The sequence below is a fragment of the Molothrus aeneus genome, chromosome 19 (genome assembly GCF_037042795.1).
Source record: "Molothrus aeneus isolate 106 chromosome 19, BPBGC_Maene_1.0, whole genome shotgun sequence".
In the NCBI taxonomy this organism is placed as follows: domain Eukaryota; kingdom Metazoa; phylum Chordata; class Aves; order Passeriformes; family Icteridae; genus Molothrus; species Molothrus aeneus.
In genome coordinates, this window is record NC_089664.1 from 5,451,491 (window position 1) to 5,472,530 (window position 21,040).

The 21,040-nt window shown below is 48.3% G+C and overlaps 1 protein-coding gene across 1 annotated transcript in view; it reads left to right on the forward strand.

Annotated features, from left to right (window-relative positions):
- COL27A1 (collagen type XXVII alpha 1 chain) overlaps positions 1–21,040 on the forward strand; it is a 144,937-nt gene that overhangs the window by 110,670 nt on the left and 13,227 nt on the right. The window contains exons 38-47 of the mRNA XM_066562636.1: positions 9,667–9,720; positions 9,842–9,949; positions 11,292–11,345; positions 11,626–11,679; positions 16,027–16,083; positions 16,242–16,295; positions 17,207–17,260; positions 18,599–18,652; positions 20,586–20,639; positions 20,715–20,822. Of these exons, the coding sequence (XP_066418733.1) occupies positions 9,667–9,720; positions 9,842–9,949; positions 11,292–11,345; positions 11,626–11,679; positions 16,027–16,083; positions 16,242–16,295; positions 17,207–17,260; positions 18,599–18,652; positions 20,586–20,639; positions 20,715–20,822 (651 nt within the window). The remainder of the gene's footprint in view (positions 1–9,666; positions 9,721–9,841; positions 9,950–11,291; positions 11,346–11,625; positions 11,680–16,026; positions 16,084–16,241; positions 16,296–17,206; positions 17,261–18,598; positions 18,653–20,585; positions 20,640–20,714; positions 20,823–21,040) is intronic.

The following is a 21,040-nucleotide window of genomic DNA, read 5'->3' on the forward strand; positions in this document are numbered from 1 at the left end:
CTCACACCTAATGTGGCAGCAGGCCAGCATGAAGGATGGTAGGAGATTGGAGGCTCTGCAGTCCTGGAGCTCCCTGGAGATGGCAGATGTACCCCAAAGCAACTTGGAAAGCTGGAGGAAGCACAGAGGGTCTGTGCTGCCCTTTTGGGTCCTGCAGAAGAGAGACACTCACCTGGTGATCAGTGGGCTCAGCACAGGCACATCTGGCTTTCCTGAGCAAGGCTTCATTTTCCAGAGGCTCATCCTGATGCTGATAGCAATGACTGCCTGAGCACAACCAAACTTCCCTCAGTGCTCAAGGAAGGTTTTCCAGAGCTCTTTAGCTTGCACTTGGCTCAGCCATTTCCAGCATTAACATATCTGCAAACCAGTTTCCACTGTGGTTTTGAGTCTCAAACGAAAAGCAGCAGGGAGGCCCCAGTCGAGTCTCCAGGGGTGGTTTGTACGTGTTTCAACGCCAGTGGATTTCAGCAAACCTGGCAGCTGAGATGGTCCATGAGCTTCACAGCTGTGGCTGGCAGGGCTCGAGGCAGCTGGAGCTGAAATAAATGAGTATCCTCTATCTTTTGGTCACTTTGTCCAAGTTCACACTGCTCCTTTCAACTCTAGTTCTTGCTCAGTGGAGGAATGGGCCAGTTGTCCCCCTGGCCACAAAAGAGGAATCCAGTTGGAATTTCCAGAGATGTGCACCTTTCCTGAGCTGCTCGCCCATGAATTATCTCCTCCCAGAGGTTTCTGTCTTCTAACACAAACTCACTGCCTTCACTTGACCTTGACTCTCTTCTGAACATGGCCATTTGCCCCCTGGTTTGAACAACAGAAGGCTGAAAATCCCTTCTCCTTGCAGAGCACCAGGGACTGTTTGGGCACCTGCATTCAGAGAGACTGGCTGGAAATCCAGAACTTTTGTATGGGCAAGGCAGAACAAGGATATTCTCCTCACTGTGTGGGGACACTGGAAAGTACAAGAGCCTGGTGAACTCTGGCAAGGCATCCCTCAGCAGCGCAAGTGTCATGGTGTGGTTTGCCAAAATAAAAAGATCATTTATCTCCTCATCTCCAAGGCTGTGAGGGAATAGTGCCACAGAGCCTGAAACACCCAGAGAACATCCCTGGAGAGTAACCTGCACTCACAAAGGATCTGACTGCCCATCAGAGCTGCTCATGGCATCAGAGGATGGTAAAAGAGGCTGAAGTCACTGATGTGCCACCAACAACCTGCCCTGAGAACAACCTCTTCCCCCAAAAAGTGTTTCCCTCTGCTGCTTCTCCTCTGCAGTGGCAGCAAATGTGGCATTTCAGCCCTTCCCTGGGAGGATGACAGATGCAGCAGTGGCTGAGGAAGGCCCAGGCCAGTTGGAGGAGGGAGGTGATGGGTTTCCAGCTGTGCTCTGTGGCTCTGCACTGTGGTTTGTGTAATGTGCTGGTTGCCATACACGGCAGACATCTGATAGCAAGGGGTTTACAATTCCAGGAAAGCAATTGGAGAGCCTGGAAATACTGAAATACAACATGCTCTGAAACAAGAAATTCCCTCATTGTTCAGCAAAACTGGGAGTCGAGTTCTTTTCAGTTCAATTTTAACCTGAAATCCTATCTGCAGTGTCATTTGAGCTATGTCAGGACTCAGAAAGCTTCGAGCCAGACACTCCAGTGCTCTGAATTGCCATAAACAATTACATCAGAGAAGATCTTGCTGCCTTTGCCGGCCCTGTTGTGGCATGCAGATGTGCACCATCAGCCCAGAAGAGCTTGAAGGGCTGTAAATCCTTTTGCTCTGGTGCAACAAGATCCAAAGTCCTTTCATTTGCTCTTCAGGAGGGTAGACTGACAGGGCTGGGCTGGGCTGGAGAGCTGAGAAGGGTTTTTTGAGGGAACTCACAAGATCAAGCCACTCTCCAGCCCAGTGCAGAGCGTGGAGTGAACTCGTGGCTCTTGGCTCTGGTGCTGTGGTCGCTCCCCAGAGCAGCAGCAGCCCCACACACAGCTCTGGATGGTGTCCTGAGGAGCCTTCCCACCACATTTCTGTCCCTGTCTCATCTCCAGGCTACAATCCTGAAGTGGAAGGATGACTTGCTGGCCAGGATGGACCTTCTGCTCTGAGCTGGCAGAGCTGCAATGCCAGGCTGCCCTCTGGGCTCTGCAGTGCCAGGGCAGAGCAGGAGCATCTTCTCATCCGACACATTGCTCTTGTACAATGCTGTCCAAACACCACTTACAGCAGAATTTGTCCCAGAGTGGTTTTTGCTCTTTGTTCTCTTCTGTTTCCTGCCACTGAAAACACGATTCAAAGGTTTTCTGCAACAAAACCCCTCGCTCTGCTGCTGCTGAATCCAGCCATTCTCTGCATGCACATGAGCTCAGCCACAGCTGGCAGCACCACATCCATGGCATCCAGCTCCCTGAAAACACTGAGGACAATCCTGGAGTCACCCCTGGTTTTAATCTCTGCTCTCCATGCAGGAATTTTATGGGGTTTCTTGATAAAGTACTGAGCTGTTGTTTCCTGGAAAAGCTGTTTTTTGTGCCCTGGACCATGGGCTGTCTGTGCAGTAATTACTTGAATGAAATTTCTTAAAATGCCCCAGCTAGGGAGTGTGGGGTCACCCTCTGACTGAGCAGAGGAAGGAATGGAGAACACCAGGCTGGCTGTGCAGGGGAGGGCAGTGTGTCTGTGGTACCAGCAAGATCCTCACACCCTAAATCTTAGGAAATGAGTGTGTTACTCCAAATCCTGACCTTGAATAATGTGTTAGGAGCAGATGCACAGGACAGTAAAGGGGTCCAGGGTGATGCAGGAGGTCAGTCAGTGGCAGAGGGGGTCACAACAGACCATCCCCCTGCCCTACAGCCTGTCCTTTCCAGTAGCTGCTATATCAGGGGCCCAGTTCCTATACTGGAGCCCATTTTCCAGGACTGAAGGTGTTTGCACTTGGCCTTGGTGTGTCCTTGAGTTACAGCCCTGGAGTATCATTGCTCGTGCAGACCAACACCCAGGAAAGCCATAAGTAGGTATTTGTCAAAGGTGAATAAAGTTGCTCAGAAATGCAGTGAAATATGCTGAAAACCTCTGTTTTGTAGAGTTTGAGACCAAGAGCCAGGGCAATGCTTCTCTGTGGAGATGCAGGTCTGGGTCTCTCTGTTTCCCCTCCTAGACCCAAGGTGAGCATCCCTGGGCACCCCTGCCCACAGCTGCAATCAGCTTCTCCTCTTGCTTTGACAGTCAGTGCTGGTGGCCCCATGGTCAGCCTTTCCTGAACACCCACTTAATGCAGAGGTACATGCTGGATTTTGTTGTTTGGGTGATATTGTGTGGGACTTTTCCCCCTTTATTTGCCATTCTGCTCTCTGTGACTCAGCCCAGCAAATCCACTGACACCTTTGGAGCAGAGCAGGGCTGCCTGTGAGCCCTGAGCATCCTGCAGGGAATCACAGAGCTTTCCCAATCCCCAGGGAACTGCTGCTTGCAGCAACTGAGGCTGCTCTCCAGCAGCTGAGGGGCCATTTGGCCCTCGCAGGCTCTGCTGCTGGGGAAGGCAGCCTGATCCCAGCTGGTCTTAGTTTAGAGTTAACAGGAGTCAAAATGAGCCAGAATTTGAAATAAATCCCATTGGCTTGGCACGGTTTCTTTCCTGACTCAGACGAAGGAGACACACTTTTTGGGCAGTTGCTCCAAGATTCCCCTCCTTATTGCAAGAGAGGATTTCATTCCCCTCCTCTTCCACAACCCCAGGGCATCTGTGTCCTTCAAAAGGAAGATATTAACCCTTAGTGTTTGGGGGAGTGTCAGTCAGAGCTGTGCTGCCCAGGTGCTCTCTCTACTCTTTTCTTTCCCATTGTCAGATTCCAGCACTAATTTTTTGGAGTATTTTGGTTTCACTGTGTATGAAAGCTTCACAGCTCAGTGGGGATGTGGCCTTGCACTTTTCTTACACTTTCCACTCATCCATCAAGCATTTTAGTGGCATCTTGTCTCCTGTGCTTTCTTAGAGATGAAGAAGGAGAGGCAAAGAGAGTGGGGGAAAAAAGGATTATCCCAGAAACAACAAATTAGTGGCAGTTCAGGGCTATCAGACTGAACCAGAGCAGCTCAGAGCACACAGCACTGCTCTGTGCATGACTCTTTGCTGCCTTACACTGTGGCTGCTCAGAAAAATCAAGTTAAATAGATCTCCTCCTCCACAAAACTGAAAGCAGCAAGTTTCAGAGCAACAGCTGCATGCAGATAAGAGTTTGCTCTTAAGCAGAGAGTTCAGGATACACAACTTGGGGTTGGATTCCCATTTTGAGCCGAGGAGCTCAGCTGAAAGTCACAGCCACTCTGGCTGCAGCCTTGCCATCCAAGACCTTTTTATAGGATTTCCCCAATTTGCTGTTTCTTTGAGCACAGCCAGCTCTACCTGCACTCTCCACTCGGGTTTCCACAGGCAGGCCAAGAGCCCATTACTTCCCAGTGCTCCCAGTGAAACCCTCTGAAGCTCACAGCACAATCAGGTCTTTCTTCTCGAGAACAGTTGAGTCTTTCTTCTTTCCCCATACTCATTCAGGAGCTGCTGCCCTGTCTCCTCCCCTTCCAGACTACTGCTAGGCAGAGTGATTATGAAATGTGTTTCTTATAAATCCAAAACATTTATGTCTTCAAATGCCCGGCCTAAATAATCCCACTAATTTCCTGAGTGTTTGTGAACTGTCCTCCATGGGGGGAGGCTTCTCTCCATCAAAGTTTATTAAGTAGAGGTTCTCATATGGAGACATTGCTGAGCAGTAGGAAATTATATGGGGCTTTTTCATTTCCCTTTAAATGAGCTCACTGGCTGGGCCTGGACAATATGGGCATGGTCATCCTATGGTTCATGCTTCCTACCTTTATTGCTGCTTTTAGTTTTCCTGCCCTTTTTACATCCAGTGCCTCAAACTATCTTTTCTTTTTTTCCCTGTCACTATGTCACTTTTTTCCTTTGCTCAGTAGCTGTATTCTGGTGGTTCTGTTTCTTCCTGCCTTATTTTTGGGAGGGAGGAGTGACCTCAGACCTTCACTCAACGACACACACACAAAAAAAAAAATAGTTTGAAAATATGCTCCTGCTCCACAGCAGTCCTGAGCAATCCTGAAACAACCTGAGGCAAGCTTTGGGAAGCTCTCCCAGCAGTTCTGTGCCCTGAGAGCTTCCCTCCTGTGCTGTGCTGTGCTGTGCTGTGCTGCAAGGAAGGCAGGAACACATTTGCCCTCTGGAATGCCAAGAGCCAGAGCAGGATGGTGAGTCACATCTCTGTTACCACTTCCCCGACCCACTGCCTGCAGCAAGAGCATCACTGGCTGTGGGGAAGTTTGGGTCAGGATTTGAGCCCTGTTTGTTGTTTGGCTCTGTTCAGGGCATATCTCTCTGCAGTTCATTCAACTTCCTTGTTTTGTTTTTCTGGATGCTGTTGTCAGAACATAGATTTCAACTGTTGATGTCTGGAGAATTTAAAGCTGAGCTGCTCATCTATTTGCTCCCACTAAACGTTGCTGTTGTGCTGGGCAATAGATCTGACTTTTCTGTCAAGGCCATCAGCAGCTGGAAGTCTCTTTTTCTTTTTCTTTAAAAATTAACCAATTTGCATTGGAAAATAAACCATTCTTCTTTCCCTTAGGGGAATATCTAAGGCTATACTAAAAAAAATCCTTGTAAATCTGTGTCCTTACTGAAGATGACAATGAAATTTTAAACATGCTAGACCTAAGACTATAATTTTTTTTTTTTGCTTTCCTTGGATATTTTGGCATAGCTGAAGGCATGTGACTTAATAAAACTGCTTCTTTCCACTGTCCCTGGTCACAAATACCATCATCATCTGGAGGTACTGATATGCTTCTCTAGTGAAGACTGCAGCATATAAAGAGAAATCACCATTTAAAAATAGCCCCACTGATGGAAGAAGCTTGGAAAGAAGATATATTTTCTCAGCAAACCAGTAACCCAAGGCATACAACAAAATGTGTACAAACCTTGGGAACAAAAGCACCAAGTGTTCAGTGCCTTGGCACAGTGACCCAACTGATGTGAGTCCAGCAAAGGGAGCTTGGATTTCATTATTTTGATGTGCAGGCTTTTGTACATCTTCTGCCCTCACTCCTATCTCTGCTAAAGAGAGAAGAAATCTTAGGAACCTGAGGAACTTCACACTGCAGTAAAAGAGGTACCAAAGGGTGCTGCATTCCCAATGTACTTTGGGGAGAGCCTGGATGAAGATAACATCTCATTGAATTTTATTTTTATCCTTTCTTTCTTTTTTCTTCCTTTTCTGGCCCTATTTTTTTTTTTTTATCCTTGGACAGATGAGTCAGAAGAATAGAGAGAAAAAGGATGGGACTATTTTTGAAGGCTACCAAAGTTGTTGCTGGGTTTTTCCTTCCCTGTGAAATGTGCAGGGCAGTGCAGTGATTTCTGGGAACTGTGCAAACCCCTGCATATCTGCCCTGGGAACATCTGGGATTGCAACAGCAACCACATCTGGATCATCACAAGTAGAGATATCACATATCTGGGAACCCCAGACAAGTGCTGAACTGCCTCTAAATTCATCTGGGCAGAATTCCTGTGCATTTGGAGAAAGCATATCCAGGAAAATCAGACACATGGTAGGCTTCCCACTCACCAGCAGAGCTTGCTGGCCAAAGTCCTAGAAAGCGTGCTGGGAGAGCAGGGAAATGTCCCTGACTGATAGAGCTCATTCCTCTCGAGGAGGTGACTCAGGAACTCAGAATCTGAGCCACGTCTCTGCCCGTGGCGTCGCCAGCGTGGTTTGACCCATTTTCTTACGCCAGCCAAGCTTTTAACCAGTGGATGAGAGTCAAGAACAGCAAGGGAGGCTTGGAACGAGGTCTCCATGGCTTCCTGTGAGTGACAGCTCCTCTCCCTGGCACTGACAGGAGCTGGTGATGCTGCCAATGTTGGTTATTTTTTCTTCAGCAATGGAGAGAGAGCTGCACCCCATCTGGAGGACCCAGGAGAACCTTCTGGAGCAGATGAACATCCCTGCTCCCTGAGGCTGATGTGTCATAAGGGGGAGATGGTACAAGGAGTTTGTTGGAGCCCGTATCTCTGTTCACACCCACCACCAAGGGAAAAGACAAGCTGAAGGAGGCCTGAGAAAGTCTGAGAAGCTGTTTGTACTCAGCACAGTCTCACTGTGGATTGAGCTCAATTTTGTGAGCAGGACTTGGGCTGTCAAAGTTTGGTTTGGTTTTTGTTGTTCACCCTCTCCCAGATGATTCTATCTGTACTCCGTGATGGTGAGTGCAAGCAGGAACTTGAATGCTGGCAGATTTTAGGAGCAGCGTGGAAGTTTTGTTTCTCAGATGGGAAAATTTAAAGCCTAAACTTGTCTTCTTGAAAAACAAAGACATTTTCCAATGCAGGGTAGAAGTTTCAGTCATGAAACTCCCATGGGAGATGTATCCTGGTGGAGGGAGCCAGGCTGTACCTCAGACTCTTCTGAAGTAGCTGTGAGATCCTCATGACCTCACAGGGTCATGAACAGGGACCACCTGCTCTGCCCAGTGATAAAGAGTGTGTCTCACCAATGTCCTGCTATCTGCGTTTTTTACAGACAATATAACACTTTCTCAGCCTGGGGGTGGAACCTTTGCATGGAAATCTTTGTTCCATGAGCTGCCACAGCACTGCAGTTCCAGGAGCACATCTGAGTGTGCATAACTACTCTGTTGGAGCAGACCAAGGCCTTGGCCATCACTGGGTTAGAAACAGATCTAGCTTAAAATGGGCTTTCTCCTGTCTGCAGGAAGCATCTACTGCTTGTGCTTCCACAAGCTCTTAAAGGACAGTCCAGGGAGACTGATGGAAAAACACTATGCAACTGATTAAAAACCCCAGTTGTCTCATTATTCAGTCACATCTTGTTTTGACAGTAAAGCTTTTTGACTGATTCTACTATTCCCTCTCCACATTTTTAAGCCATAATGTGCCAGGGCACTGCTGCAGAGCAGGGGCTGCGGAGTTACTGTGCTTCAGGTGCTGAGTACCAGGTCCCACAGTGAGCTGCTGTGGAGCTGGAAGGTTCTGGCCATTTCTAATGCTTTCATTAGTGAAATCAGTGCTTTCATTCTCTGTACTCCTGTCAGAAGTGTAAATCTTGTGGGCGATGCTGGAGGCTTGGCACCCATCATCTGCCACGGCTGCTCAGCATCTGTGGGAAAGCAGCTCCAAAAGTGATCTCTGGGAAAGTGGCAGCAAAAAATAGCACACACAAAAAAAAAAAAAAAAAAAAAAAAAAAAAAAAAAAAAAAAACCAACCCTGAGCAGTATGGAAGAGACACAGAACAAGGCTCATGTGCTCCTCTGCAGGGACCTGTGCTTTGTGAAGCCTAATGGTGTTGGCAAGGTGGACTCCCGAAATGTTTGACTTGGGTAAAATGGAGCTACTCCCTCTGGGGAAGTGAACTGGCACAATCCTTTAGGGTTGGAATGAGGCTGAATTGCTCCTTTGTGTTCAGAGCAGGCACTTCTGAGGCCCATGTTTCAGATCAGAGTGAAAACCCCCCGATATGTCTCACTTTAAAAGTTGCTTTTATTCAGCTGAGACTGCAACACCAACCATGATGAAAATTATACCTTCTTAGCTGGGAGGAGGGGAGCAGAGGGAGAGAGGTGGTGCTGGTGTGGAGATGCTGTTGGAAAGTTTGGCACAATTGTCAAAAAGCATGAGTTATTTTCTTCAGTTACACTTCTTGCTTCTTTCTGTCAAATTCAAAATATTCTGTCTCCCTTGCAGCCAACAGGGTCAAACACTGGAAAAAAATGAGTTCCCTGAGGTCCCTAAGGAGAGGCTGCTGTATTTAGCTGCTCATGGTAGCACATGCCTGTGGTGTGGGTGCAAGGAGGGGCAGCAGGTTCTGCACCCACACTGGGTTCTGAAAGCAGTTCAGCATTCCTGCCTCTGCTTGCCATGGCTCCCACCTCAAGTTTTGCATCCCACTGCATTTCTAGAAGCCTGATCAGTAGATTGTGGTTTCTGCGTGTGGGAGGGGGTTTCACTGGGTGCAGGAGGTTGTGTGTGGTAGGTGCACAGAGAATGAAATCATTGCCTTTTTTCACAAGGTAAAAAATAAGGAGAAGTGCTGTGGAATCAATGGTAGGGTCCTATATTAATACCTAATTTAGTGCCTAGCAAGTATTGATACCTACTGGTTCACTGCTGGTTCAGGAGCAAACCAGAGGAATCCTTTTGTGGGAATCAGCATAAATGTTTTTCCACATTTCAGCCCATTCTGTAGCAGAGGCTGGGAAGGTGCATTTCTGGAGATCCTTTTTTTGCACCCTTGGAGACAGATGGACACAGTTTTCCATGACCCACCTATCTTCAGGATGTCATTTCAAAGTCACCATCATCAACATTATCACAGTATCACCTTTCAGCTGTGCTGCCCCATAGCCATTTGAGCAGAAAGAGCTTTCCACCTTTAAGCAATGAGCCTTCCTCCATCTGTAGCACCTGTGGGTTGTGATCTGACCTGCACAACTCCCTGGCCTCCTTGTTGGCCCCCATGTGTGGGTGAGGATGCTCTCAAGTTTCGTGTGCTAGGGAAATGGCTTGGGAGTGGCTGGTTGGGATGTGACTCCTTTGCTTTCCCATTCCAACAGCCTTTTTCTTTTTCCCTTCCAGGGACCAGAAGGGAAACCAGGAAAACAGGGGGAAAAGGGCAAGCCTGGCCAGAAGGTAGGAACATCTCTCCTTGATAACATCACAGCCTGTGGTTTTCCCTCCTGTTCCTCATCTCTGACGTTTTCCTGCAGAAGAAGCTTTGTCCCACACTGATGTCAGTGCCTTTGCTCTGCAGGGCAGCAAAGGCTACCAGGGGCAGCTTGGAGAGATGGGATCCCCAGGGAAGCAGGGGCCGAAGGGGAACCAAGGCCCCAAAGGATCCCGAGGTACCCTGGGACCGATGGTGAGAAGAGCTCTGCAAACGGCTGAACACAACTCACAGAAACCTGGCACTGGTGGGCACGGGCCTGACTGGGGCAGAGAGCCCAGCAGAGCCTGAAAAATGCACTGAAAAATGCTGTTAGATGGGTTTAATTGGCCAGAAACATCTTAACCCTTGTCCCAAGCAGCACAGGAGAGAGTCCATAGGGGTGGCTGGGTTGGTGCCCCGTGAGCCCAGCTCACGTTGCAGCAAGGCAGTTCTTTACAACTCCCCAGATAGGCTGAAATTGCTGAAATATTGGGGATTTTTCCTCAGCTGAGTGAGCTGATAAGCTATTTTTTGCTAAGATCTTCCCCTTTGAGACTGCACACTCATGGCAAGAGCTGCTTCCAAGTCAAGCTGTGTTGTTATAAGGAACTCTGCCTTGGATTTCTGCCCTGTTTCTACACCCACTCTTGATCTACTTATCTAAAACACTTGGAGCAAGAAGAAATATAGCATGGGAAAGGGTTTGAACTGGGTACTGAAGGTGAGGCTTCCAGAGAGAACACCCATAGTATGGCAGAGAGGGGAGAAATTTAATTTGCTTTAGGCACAAGAGATAAATGCATCAGGACAGCAGTGGTACATAAAAGTGCCTCTCGTGCATTGCAGGCCGGTTAGGAAACTTCTTGCACTCCATTTGATAGAACTTAGTGCAAAATCAGGAATTATTTATGAACTAGGAATAGTGGTGATATTTCAGAACAGTAGCAAATGAGTGATGGAGTGATGGTTTTGCTGATAGTGTTTTCCTGCACTAAAAATTGTGGCCTCACCACATATCCTCCCTTAATAGTCTTTGGCAAAGCCTCCATGGATTATTTCACAAGGAAGCAAAGCAATATCTGAGCAACAGTCTATTGGAGTGGACATGTCTTTGTCTTGTGGAAAGGGCTTTATTCCATGCTAAATGGGATTATATGGAAATTTTGTGACTCACTTTAATCTGATGATTTGATTTAAACCCCTTTGTTCACTGTGCTGAGGGTGTGATTCTGGTCTGTGGAAGTCTGGTGGACTTCCTAGCACAACACTAATTTGGATATTTGGATATAGAGGCATGCAGGAGGGCAGATGAAGAGCACACAAATGCAGCCATTTCTGACAGCAAATCTGAGTGAGGTGGGGAATCTGTTGCTGCAGGCAGGCAAAGGCATGGAAAGGCCTCCTGGCACAGCCCTCTCCATGTGTAAGAGGTTAAAGACAAGGACTGGCCACGCTCCCACACGTGCAGAGCTTTGCTCTGCACAGCCCAGTGCCTCCTCCCCTCGTGCCAACACCATGGGCTGCTCTCTCAGTCCCTCTGTCTTTGCCTCTCCAGGGAGCTCCAGGAAGGATGGGTGCTCAAGGGGACCCAGGCTTAAAGGGTTACCAGGTAAGGGTTTTATTTTCACCTCCCAGCTTTTATCTGTTCTTAAACACACCAAAACTGCCACTCCAGGATGCAAATTGTTCTTTATTTCTGACCTCGAGTTTAGTTCTCTGTCAAGTCTCCATTTGCACCACCTGCATTTGGTTCATCTCTGCCTGTGTGACCCACGTGTCCCTCCAAAGCTGGCATGCACCACCCAGGGCTCGTGGGATCAGGGAACCAGGGAGGACTTTCAGTCCCACAGCTCTTTCCTGGCTCCTCACGTGCTCTCTGCTCTCCACAGGGACATGCAGGACCACCAGGGCCAATTGGACCACCAGGGCCAAAGGGGGAAAAGGTGAGTTCAGGGGGTTTGGCCGTCTCGTTTCCCCTTGAATGAGACAATTGCTGTGACTCCCATGCATCTGCACTCTGCTCACCCTGAGCTGAGGCAGAGGTACCTCCTTGACCACACAGCCTCTCACACAACCCCTCAGAGCTGCAGCCTTGCCTGTGCCAGCCCATGCCAGGACCCCCGTGCCACCAGCACGTCCTTCCCAGACACCCCTGTGCCAGGGGCTGAGCCAGCCAGCATGGACCCTGAGGATGTGCTTTGCCTGCATCCACAGGAATTCAGCTCCATCCCCAAGCCAAAAGGAATCAGACTCGTGGCTTTCTGTGATCAGGTCACAGTAACTCCCTGCACAAAGGAGCAGATCTCCAGCTGCTGGTGTCTCCCCTCTCCATGGCCCTTGCTCCACGTTCCCTGTGCCCCACCTTCCCACAGCCCCCTGGCTGCAGCTGCCCTGACTCAGAGCCCTCTTTCCACAGTGGCTTTTCCCGGGAGTTTTCCCCCTTTTGCTGAGTCAGCAGAGCCATAACCAGTCCAGGCTGGAGCAGTGACTCACTCCTCAGTGGTTTCCTGTCGGCTCCAGGGCTGCTTGGCTCTCCCAGGGCTGATGGTGTCCTTCACATGCCTTCTGCAGCAAGGCTCCCTCCCTCCTGAGACCTCTCTGCAGAAGGCTCTGGGGAGAGCTCCTTGTGACCTTCCAGTGCTTAAAGGGGGCTGTCTAAAAGAGGGGAGCAGATTCCTACAATGGACAGGGGAGAATGCTTTTAAAACAAAAGTGTAAAGACTTTGGTCAGGAAGTTCTCTACTCAGAGGGTGGTAAAGCACTGGCACAGGTCTGGGCTGCCCTGTCCCTGGAAGTGTCCAAGGCCAGGTTGGATGGAGCTTGGAGCACCCTGATCTGGGGGAAGGTGTCCCTGCCTGTGGCAAGGAGTGGAACAAGATGGGTTTTAAGGTCCCTCTCAACCCAAACCATTCTGTGCTTCTCCCTTGGTGTGGGAAGGGAAGTGATGGTGATGGGGACTGGTCAGTTGTGAGGTCCCCATGAAGAGAAGAGATGCATGAACCCTTTCTTTTCTGCTCCCCATCATCAAGAGAACATTCAGCTTTGCCTCTGCACACAGGTGGGAGGGCAGCTGCAGTGCAGACAGGAGCTCCATTGCTTATAAAATGAGTTTACAAGGACTTGCCCTTGCTGGGGCTTTGAGTGGATCCCTTCAGGCTCCTGGTGCCACCCTGCTCACACCATGCTCTGCCTGGAGATCCCCCCTGCAGCCAGGAGTCACTGGGGCAGGGCAAGCTGTTGTGTTCCACTGAGACATTCACACACTCAGAAATCTTTCTTTGGGGGTGAACAATGGCCATTGTGCTTTTTCTCACATTTCCTGCTGCTGAAACACATCCATGGAGGAACAGCTGCTTGCTCCCTATCTCCATTGCTGCCTTGCTGAACTCCCTGGCAGGTGTTAGACAAGCACAACCAGCCCAGGATGATGTGAGAGCTCATGACCAGGCACATTGTCAGCCCAGAACCTGCCCCAGAGGTTCCTGACAATTCCACTGTCGAATCTTGAGCATCCTGGCAAAAAGTTGTGAGTCATGACTAGCAAAAGCAAGGTCAGCCATTGACCCTGCAGCCACTGAGATGTGCAGATATGTATGTCCATTGCTGAAATAGCAGCTGTAGTTTTATTTGAAAACATTTGAAGTTGCCATCTTGAAAGCTCTTGTCATTTCAGTAGCAAATGATCCCCAGATTATTCATCTGAAGTGCTCAGTGGAGCATTTTGCCCTTCATCAACGAGATGTTGCTCTGCAAAAGGACACTGGAAAAGCATTCCCTGAGTGGATCTGGTGTCAGAAGAGCACAGCAGTGTTATGATAAATTAATCCTACATGCAAGTATCCAAGCTGAAGCCTGATAAAGCCACCAAAGCGTTCAATGCACCCTGCTAGGAGCAGTGAGCTCTGTTAATGACCGCTGGCAGCTGGATCTCCTCACTCATGTTCTCCTGGAAGGCCAGTGGGTCTTGCTGGGGAGCAGAAGGAGAAGATGCTGAACTAGGAGAGCACAAACCATGCACTGAGCCTCCAGCACCCCTTCCTGCAGCATCCAGGTGCTCCACAAAACCTTGCATCTAAGTTTTCCTATCCACCCTCCCTCGTCTCCCAAGAGCTGCCTGGATCCCAGCCTGAAGACAGACAGATTCCTTCCCTCCAGACATCTGTAACCTCTCACAGGAGTGTGAACACAAAAATGGAAGCCTGAAAGTGAGAAATAAAGAGAAAATGGAAATGGGACCGTGAGCACTCCGTGAGTTTTAAGTGACATGGTGGATGGAGCCGTGCTGAAGGAGGAGGATGCAATGGTGGGGAAGGTCTTCCCTTTCTCAGAGAAGAAGGCTGGGGAGAGGCACTGCTGTGGAATCCTGCTCCCTTGTGCCATCCCAGCCAGCCACTCCACCACATTTCATGCATTTGCAGCTCCTCAAAGAGGCCTTGCTCAGAGCAGACGCCTGCTCTTGGCAGCTGCTTAAAGCAGTCCAGATGGGATCCTTTTAAAAATTACAAACTGGTGTATCTCACTTTGGGACAGGAGCCAACAACAACAAGCCTTCCCTTCTTCACCATGCATTTTCCATTTGTATCCTAACATGTTTACTTTGCTGCCCTTTTACTCTAACTTTTTTTCACTGCAACTTTCTGAAGAATGAGCACAGACCTTTCATCTCCCTCTCAAGCAGCTGAGGCACCAGGAAGCTCTGGAGGAGCTCAGTTTCACAGTCCTAGAGCTGACCAGGCTGCAGGATTTTCTCAGGCAGGAGACAGAGAACAAGGTGGGGATCAGCCTCAAGGGGAAACAAAGCCACAATGGGGAGAAAATCCCTGAGTCTTGATGCTCTTCAAGGGTCCCCAGAGTTAGGAGCTTTCTCTGAGTTCATCACACTCATCTCAGGTCCCAAATGGCAAAGGTGAGCACATCCTGCTTGGAAGAAGCAATCAGTGCTAAGACTTCTGCATAGCAACAGACACACTGGGATGATTTCTTTTCCCTGAGAGTTGAGAAATGGTGGCTTTGTTTCCCTTCTAGGCAACATTTCTTAGATAGTGGCTGGAAGGCAAACCAGTTGCCAGGTATTTTGCTGCTGCTGGCTTCCAGCAGCAAGTTCAGTAGCACTGGAAACTGTTGGCAGAGCCTGTGAGGGTTTGCTTCCTCTCCTCTCCCTCTCCCTCTCCTCTCCTCATTTCTCTCAGAGGCAGGCAGGCTCACCAATAAATTTCCTTACTATCAGCAGCTGCAACTCCAACAGGAGAGTAGCCCAAAGAGAAGGTCAAAGAGAGCTGTAACTGCACCAGAAAGGGCTGGTGGGTGCAACCACTGAGAACTACACAAGTCTGTGAAAAACTTGGCTCTGCAATCTGCTGAGATTTGTGTGGTCAAGGCTTCTTGGAGCACCCAAGCACCTCCACTGTGCCAGAACCTCCCAAAATGCACCAAAGGAGCTCTGAGACGTTCATCCTAAGGAGCCAAAGTGCCAGAGACTGCAATGGAGTAGTGAAAAACTGGAGGAGCTGGAATGTTGCATTCTTCCATGGGGAGCTGAGAAACAGCCATCTCTGAGCTGGGCTCCAGAGAAAACAGGACACCGTGACCCTGAGTGACTTTCACAACAGAATTTAAAAGGATAGTGTCTCTGTTAAGTCTTAAGGGATCTCTCTGTGGATGTTTTGGAGAGACCTCAGCCATAAATAAGCCGGGTGATGTTATCTGCCAGCCAAACCATGAGCTCTGAGCTCGTGCTGTGGAGCATCCCAGCGAGGAGAGGGGTGTGTGAGAGCATCCCAGCAAAGAGAGGGGGGTGTGAGAGGCTGTCTCACCTGGCTGATTGTAAAACAAGCCCACAATGGTGGCACACAACCCAGGAGCCCATCCAGACCAGCCCTGCTCCCAGGACAGCCCAGGCAGCACTCAGTGAGAGCGGGGAAATGCTTGATTAAAGAGTTTGGTTGAACTGTCAGCAATAAAACTCAGAGGCACAGAGCTATTTCCCATGTTGTTGTAATTACATCCTGCTTGCTGAGTTTTAGGAGTTGTTGAAAATAACCCTTTGCACCTGGTTACTTAAGGAGGAGAGTTAGAGCAGGGAAAAACAACCAGCAGAAATCAGGAAAGCAATGTGGAGAGTCAGTGAAACAAACAACACAAAAATTTGTTTAGTCTTCCTTTGGATGAAAAGGGAGTAAATTCAACAGAGGCTTTGACTTCCCATGATATGGAAGGACTGGACTGGGTCTGTACAGACACATCTGCTCTAAAATCTGCTGTTTATATTCATACTAACATTTTACTCACAGGGACAACAAGGTGATGACGGGAAGGTAGAAGGCCCTCAGGGACCACCTGGAGACAGAGTAAGATGTTAAATCCCTTCTCTAATCAACCCTGGAGTGATTCTGGGGGGTGGATTAGCTGGGTTGCTGCCTTACTTGTAGAACATGCACAAGCCACTGAGATATTGCAGATGGCAGCTTGTTTACACCCACCTCAAGTCTTTGTTGTGCTCTTGTAGGGCCCTGTTGGTGACAGAGGTGACCGAGGGGAGCCTGGAGACACTGGTTATCCTGTGAGTCTTATTCCAAATGCATGATTGAAAAATGTTTGCCTTGGGGAAGTGCTCCCAGTCCACATCAGCCCACAGCACTGCAGTCCCAGTTCATAACCTGCTGCTGTCCCTGGTCAGCTGCTGCACACGGCTGTGATTCAGACAAGGAACAATTCTTTACCTAAAGCAATAAAAACATTGCTGAAGGCAAGAAAGTCAGCACCTCACCCTGCCTGCACCTGCTGAGTGAGGCTAAAAGAACAAGCAGGACCATTTGGGCACAGTTCTCTGTGATTGTCAAGCAGACATCCTAGACAAGATGTGTGCATGGCACTCCATGTCACTGCTGGACAAATTTGAGGACTGATGTGCCCATGGCTGTAGATTCTTCCATGGGAAGATTTGTGAACTTTAAGATTTGGAGAGTTCCAAAATCTTTGCGAGATTTCCCTCAAAAACAAAACCAGGGCTATGAAATATCCTGCTGTGCTCCTTATTCCCTCTTTGCAGGACATTTTCAGCTGATTGGGGCTGATCTGCAAAGGTTCCATGAATTAAGTGTTACCTCCATTCAAAAGCACCTGGTCAGAGTGACCCATTACAGTAATTAGAAGATTTTTAATTCATCAGAGTAACAGTGCTGCTGCCTTATTTTCTAGGACAGCTGTCTCCAACTGCTCCCTTCCATTAGTGCTGTGTGTATTTTGGGATGCATTAGAACACCTTCTTTGCTGCTTAGCTGGTGCTGAGCAGTTCCTCTTTCCAAAGCACATCCACAGGATTTGGGCACTCCCCACAACTTCCCCATTTCTGTATCAGCAGAATGCAGACACATGTGCCTTCTTCTGCCCCTTAAATCACATTACATTCATTTTTCTTTCTCATTGCCACAAAAGAACAAAGGCATGTTCCCTCTCTGTTTTTTATTTAAGGGTCAGGAAGGGCTTGATGGAGAAAGAGGAAAACCTGGGCAGCAAGGCTCACCGGTAAGAGATGCTGCTTTATTGTGAGGTACCCAATGCCCCAGGCACAGGAGAAACAGGGAGGTGGGAAGGGCTGCAGTGGGAGTGTGTGGGGAGCTGTGAAATGTGGCCATTTCCATCAGCCAGGCCTATGGAATGGGGATTTTGGGCCACATTTGAGACTGATAAATGGGTGACGAAACAGGGAGCACTCCCAGTGCCTGTTTCCAAAATCATCCTTTCTGAATTGTCTTTGAGGAAATAGAAATCTTAGGAGATGGTGGTGAGAGATGACAATGGAAGGGTTTGCTTGGAAATGATCCATTTGATGTGCTGCTGGTGAGGTGAAACCATATTATTCCACTTGCAAGGTGTTTCCTCTCAAACTACTGAAGGACTTTGTGAAAGGCTAAATTAAATCCAAACTCCAGGGAAGGACTTTTTATTCCCTTGTTACATACAGTAGCATCTGATCTTTATATGTGGCAATTGCAACTGTGAGTGCAGCAGCACATTAAATGTAGTTTGTATTGGGAAATAAAGTTGAATCAATTCCCACTCTTTGTAAGGATGTTGGGAAGAACAACAGATTCTATTTTGGGTTTTAAATGGTAGTGCTCTGTTATATGGCCCAGAAATGAGTAGAGCTGCTGCATTCCCCCGTGGATGTAGTTTATTTGGGGGTTGGTAGCCCCTCAGATGACTCAGATGGATTGTCTTTAGTAAAGATCCATTGGAAACGTGGCTGAAAACCAGGCTGAAAAAGGACAGCTCTGCTGGGAGTCCTTCCTTACCATTTATTTGATGTTAGTGCAGAAATTGCCATTGACACAAATAGCAAAAAACCCAACCCTGGCTGGCCAGGAGAAAAGACTGAGATGGGTGTGATGGGGAAGAGAGCAGTGAAACACCCTCCCTGCTTTACCCTATAGGCAGCTTTCCAACACCTGACCCCCAGGTGAAACCAAGGCAAGGGCTGCAGTGCTCAGGAGGGAGGTGGCACCAGCAGTCACTGTGTAAATTGCTCATTGTGCACACAATTTCTGCACACAGGCTCCTTCCTGCTCACCTCCCAGCTCTCCAGGCACCATCTGGAATGTGGTGAATGATTTCCACAAATACAGGCACCACCCAAGCGAGGGGCAGAGTTGCTTCTTCTCCAGTTGACACCCTGTTAATGCTCTCTGGAGACAGCTCCTTGCTCCTTTTTCCCCTAGGGCCTGTCTGAGTGCAGGCAGTTTCCCTGAATTGGTTCCATACAGTCAGTGTTATTAGGGCACAAAAAATGCTGTTCTTTGTACTTCATGCAAGATGCTGCCAGAAGAGAATTTTAAGCAGATTTTTCTTGTTTATGTTTTGTAGGGGGATCCTGGATCACCAGGCAAGCCAGGAGCAAAGGGATCCAAAGGTGATGTGGTAGGTTTCAGCAGGGTGGATTTACAGTGTCCCAATTTAAAGACTTAAAGAAAATCTCTAATTAAGAGGACTCTCATGGTTTTGCCCAGCATGTGGGATTTTTTTAACCTATGCTCTATGCCTGGAAAGGCTGTGGAGATCCTTGTGGGAGGGCTGTAAACATTTGGGTGTCCAAGCCCAGAGGTTTGTTGGCTTTGTGGAGCTGGAGAAGATCAAGATCTGTTGCAGCTCCAGCATGATGGTGACTCTTGGGCAGGTCTTTAGTCCCCGCCATGGCTGTGTCTCTTTCCTGTGCCCTCTTTGTGCTGTGTGACTGTGTTCACAGGGGTCTGAGGATGAGGGAAGAGATGAGGATCTGACTCCATGTTTCAGAAGGCTTGATTTATTATTTTATGATATATATATTACATTAACTATACTAAAAGAATAGAAGAAAGGATTTCATCAGAAGGCTGGCTAAGAATAGAATAGCAAAGAGTGATAACAAAGGTTTGTGGCTCGGCTCTCTGTCCGAGCCAGCTGGGCTGTGATTGGCCATTAATTACAAACATCCAACATGGGCCAATCCCAGATGCACCTGTTGCATTCCACAGCAGCAGATAATCAATGCTTACATTTTGTTCCTGAGGCCTCTCAGCTTCTCAGGAGGAAAAATCCCAAGGAAAGGATTTTTCATAAAAGATGTCTGCGACAGTGCTGTCTCCAGCCACAGCTGGCTCCTCCATCCCCAAGGAGGGCTCAGCCAGGCAAGAGTCTGTCCCTTCCCCTTGAACCATAAACTTTTCTGGCTTGGAACCTTCTGGGTTTAGAGTCCTTTTATCCATGGAGTTGTTTCTTGGAACAATCCCTCTTAACTTCTTGTCCTTATTGAGCAAGGGAACCCAGGGCACATGGGTCCTCCAGGGTTCACTGGGGTACTCCACACCCACTCCTACCTCCACATCTGGCTGTTATGACAGCTTGCTAATTATTCTCACAGACCAGGGGCTTTATTTGCTAAAACATAAGTATGTGACCTCAATACTCAGCAAATTCCTCCTCTCTCTTTGCAGATGTCAGGGTTTTTTATCTGACCCTGCTGGGGGTAATACCAGAAGATAGTTTTAGGTCTTCTTGGCAAGAAGTGTACCAGGTGATAAGAGAAATAAATTCTGCCCATTGATGCATAATCTGGAACTGTCTTTGGGTCTAATGAATAGCAGGGGAAGCACCCCCAGGAATATTTCTTTAATGTAGCTGGCCAGCCTGGTCCTCTGCAGATGGAGAAACAATGCACAGAAAATGAATTCTTCAATTTAAAAGTGCTTTAGTACATGACCTCACTAAGAGAGCCCTGGTGAAGGTGATGAGGCTGAGTTTTCCATTCTTTCTGCACAAATTAATCCTTTTTACAGCTAATAAACCTCAGGGGTATTTATTTTCTGCCTTTATTCACAAAGCAGCATTGCAAATTTCAGACAGAAGACACCCTTTTTAATTTCCACTAGCTCTCCAAAACAGAGTTACTCCTCAGAGAGAAGCCCCCCCTGAACCCCCCCAGAGAACTCTCTGGGTCCTGGGTTTGCTGTCAATGAACTGATGGAGGACTGAGGTTTTTAGCATCTTGTTCTAATGTTTGCCAGTGTACCAAATCCTCCCTCGAGTTCATCCTGCTTTTTTTTGTCCTCATCTGCTCTGTATTAGGAAAAATGCAGGTCCTTGCCTTCTAGCTATTCATTCCTGCCCTAGAACTCTCAAGACATACGAAGAATCACTTGTAATAAAAGCAAATAGCAGTTCATTCCCCAGCACCAGAGCAACTGACTTTATAAATGTCCCTTTTATAAAACTCTTTCCAGTCATTATCCAAAAGCACACCCTGAAGTCACAGTCCCAAGTGGAGCTGTGCTAGAACTGCTGCAATTTTAGATGTCTCTCTTTTTTTTACTTGCAGGGTCAAAAAGGAAAGCAAGGAGCACAGGGCAGTGCAGGGAGCAGGGGCTCACCGGTAGGTGAAAATTCAGATTTCTGCCCCAGGAAATGCTGTCTGGGAGCTCCTTCTCTAATACCTTTGTGATTTTAGGGCATCCTTGGGCTACCAGGTCCTCGAGGAGTGGTGGGAAGGCAGGGGCAAGAGGGTGCCCCTGGAGTGGATGGAGTGCCTGGGAAGGACGGCGTGCCTGGGATGCTGGTAAGCTTCAACTGCAGCCTTGGACAGCAAACACAGCCTTGGAGCTGCAAAACTGCAAGGTAGCACAGGACAAATGAGGTGATCCAGCTATGGATATTCCAGTTTACATGCACCCAGCACAGATCTTCACATATCACTTGCACACTGAGGCAGCAGCTGCCTCTGCATGACCAGATCTGTGAATAAAGTGGGGTTTGTAGCCTGACAGACACTCACAG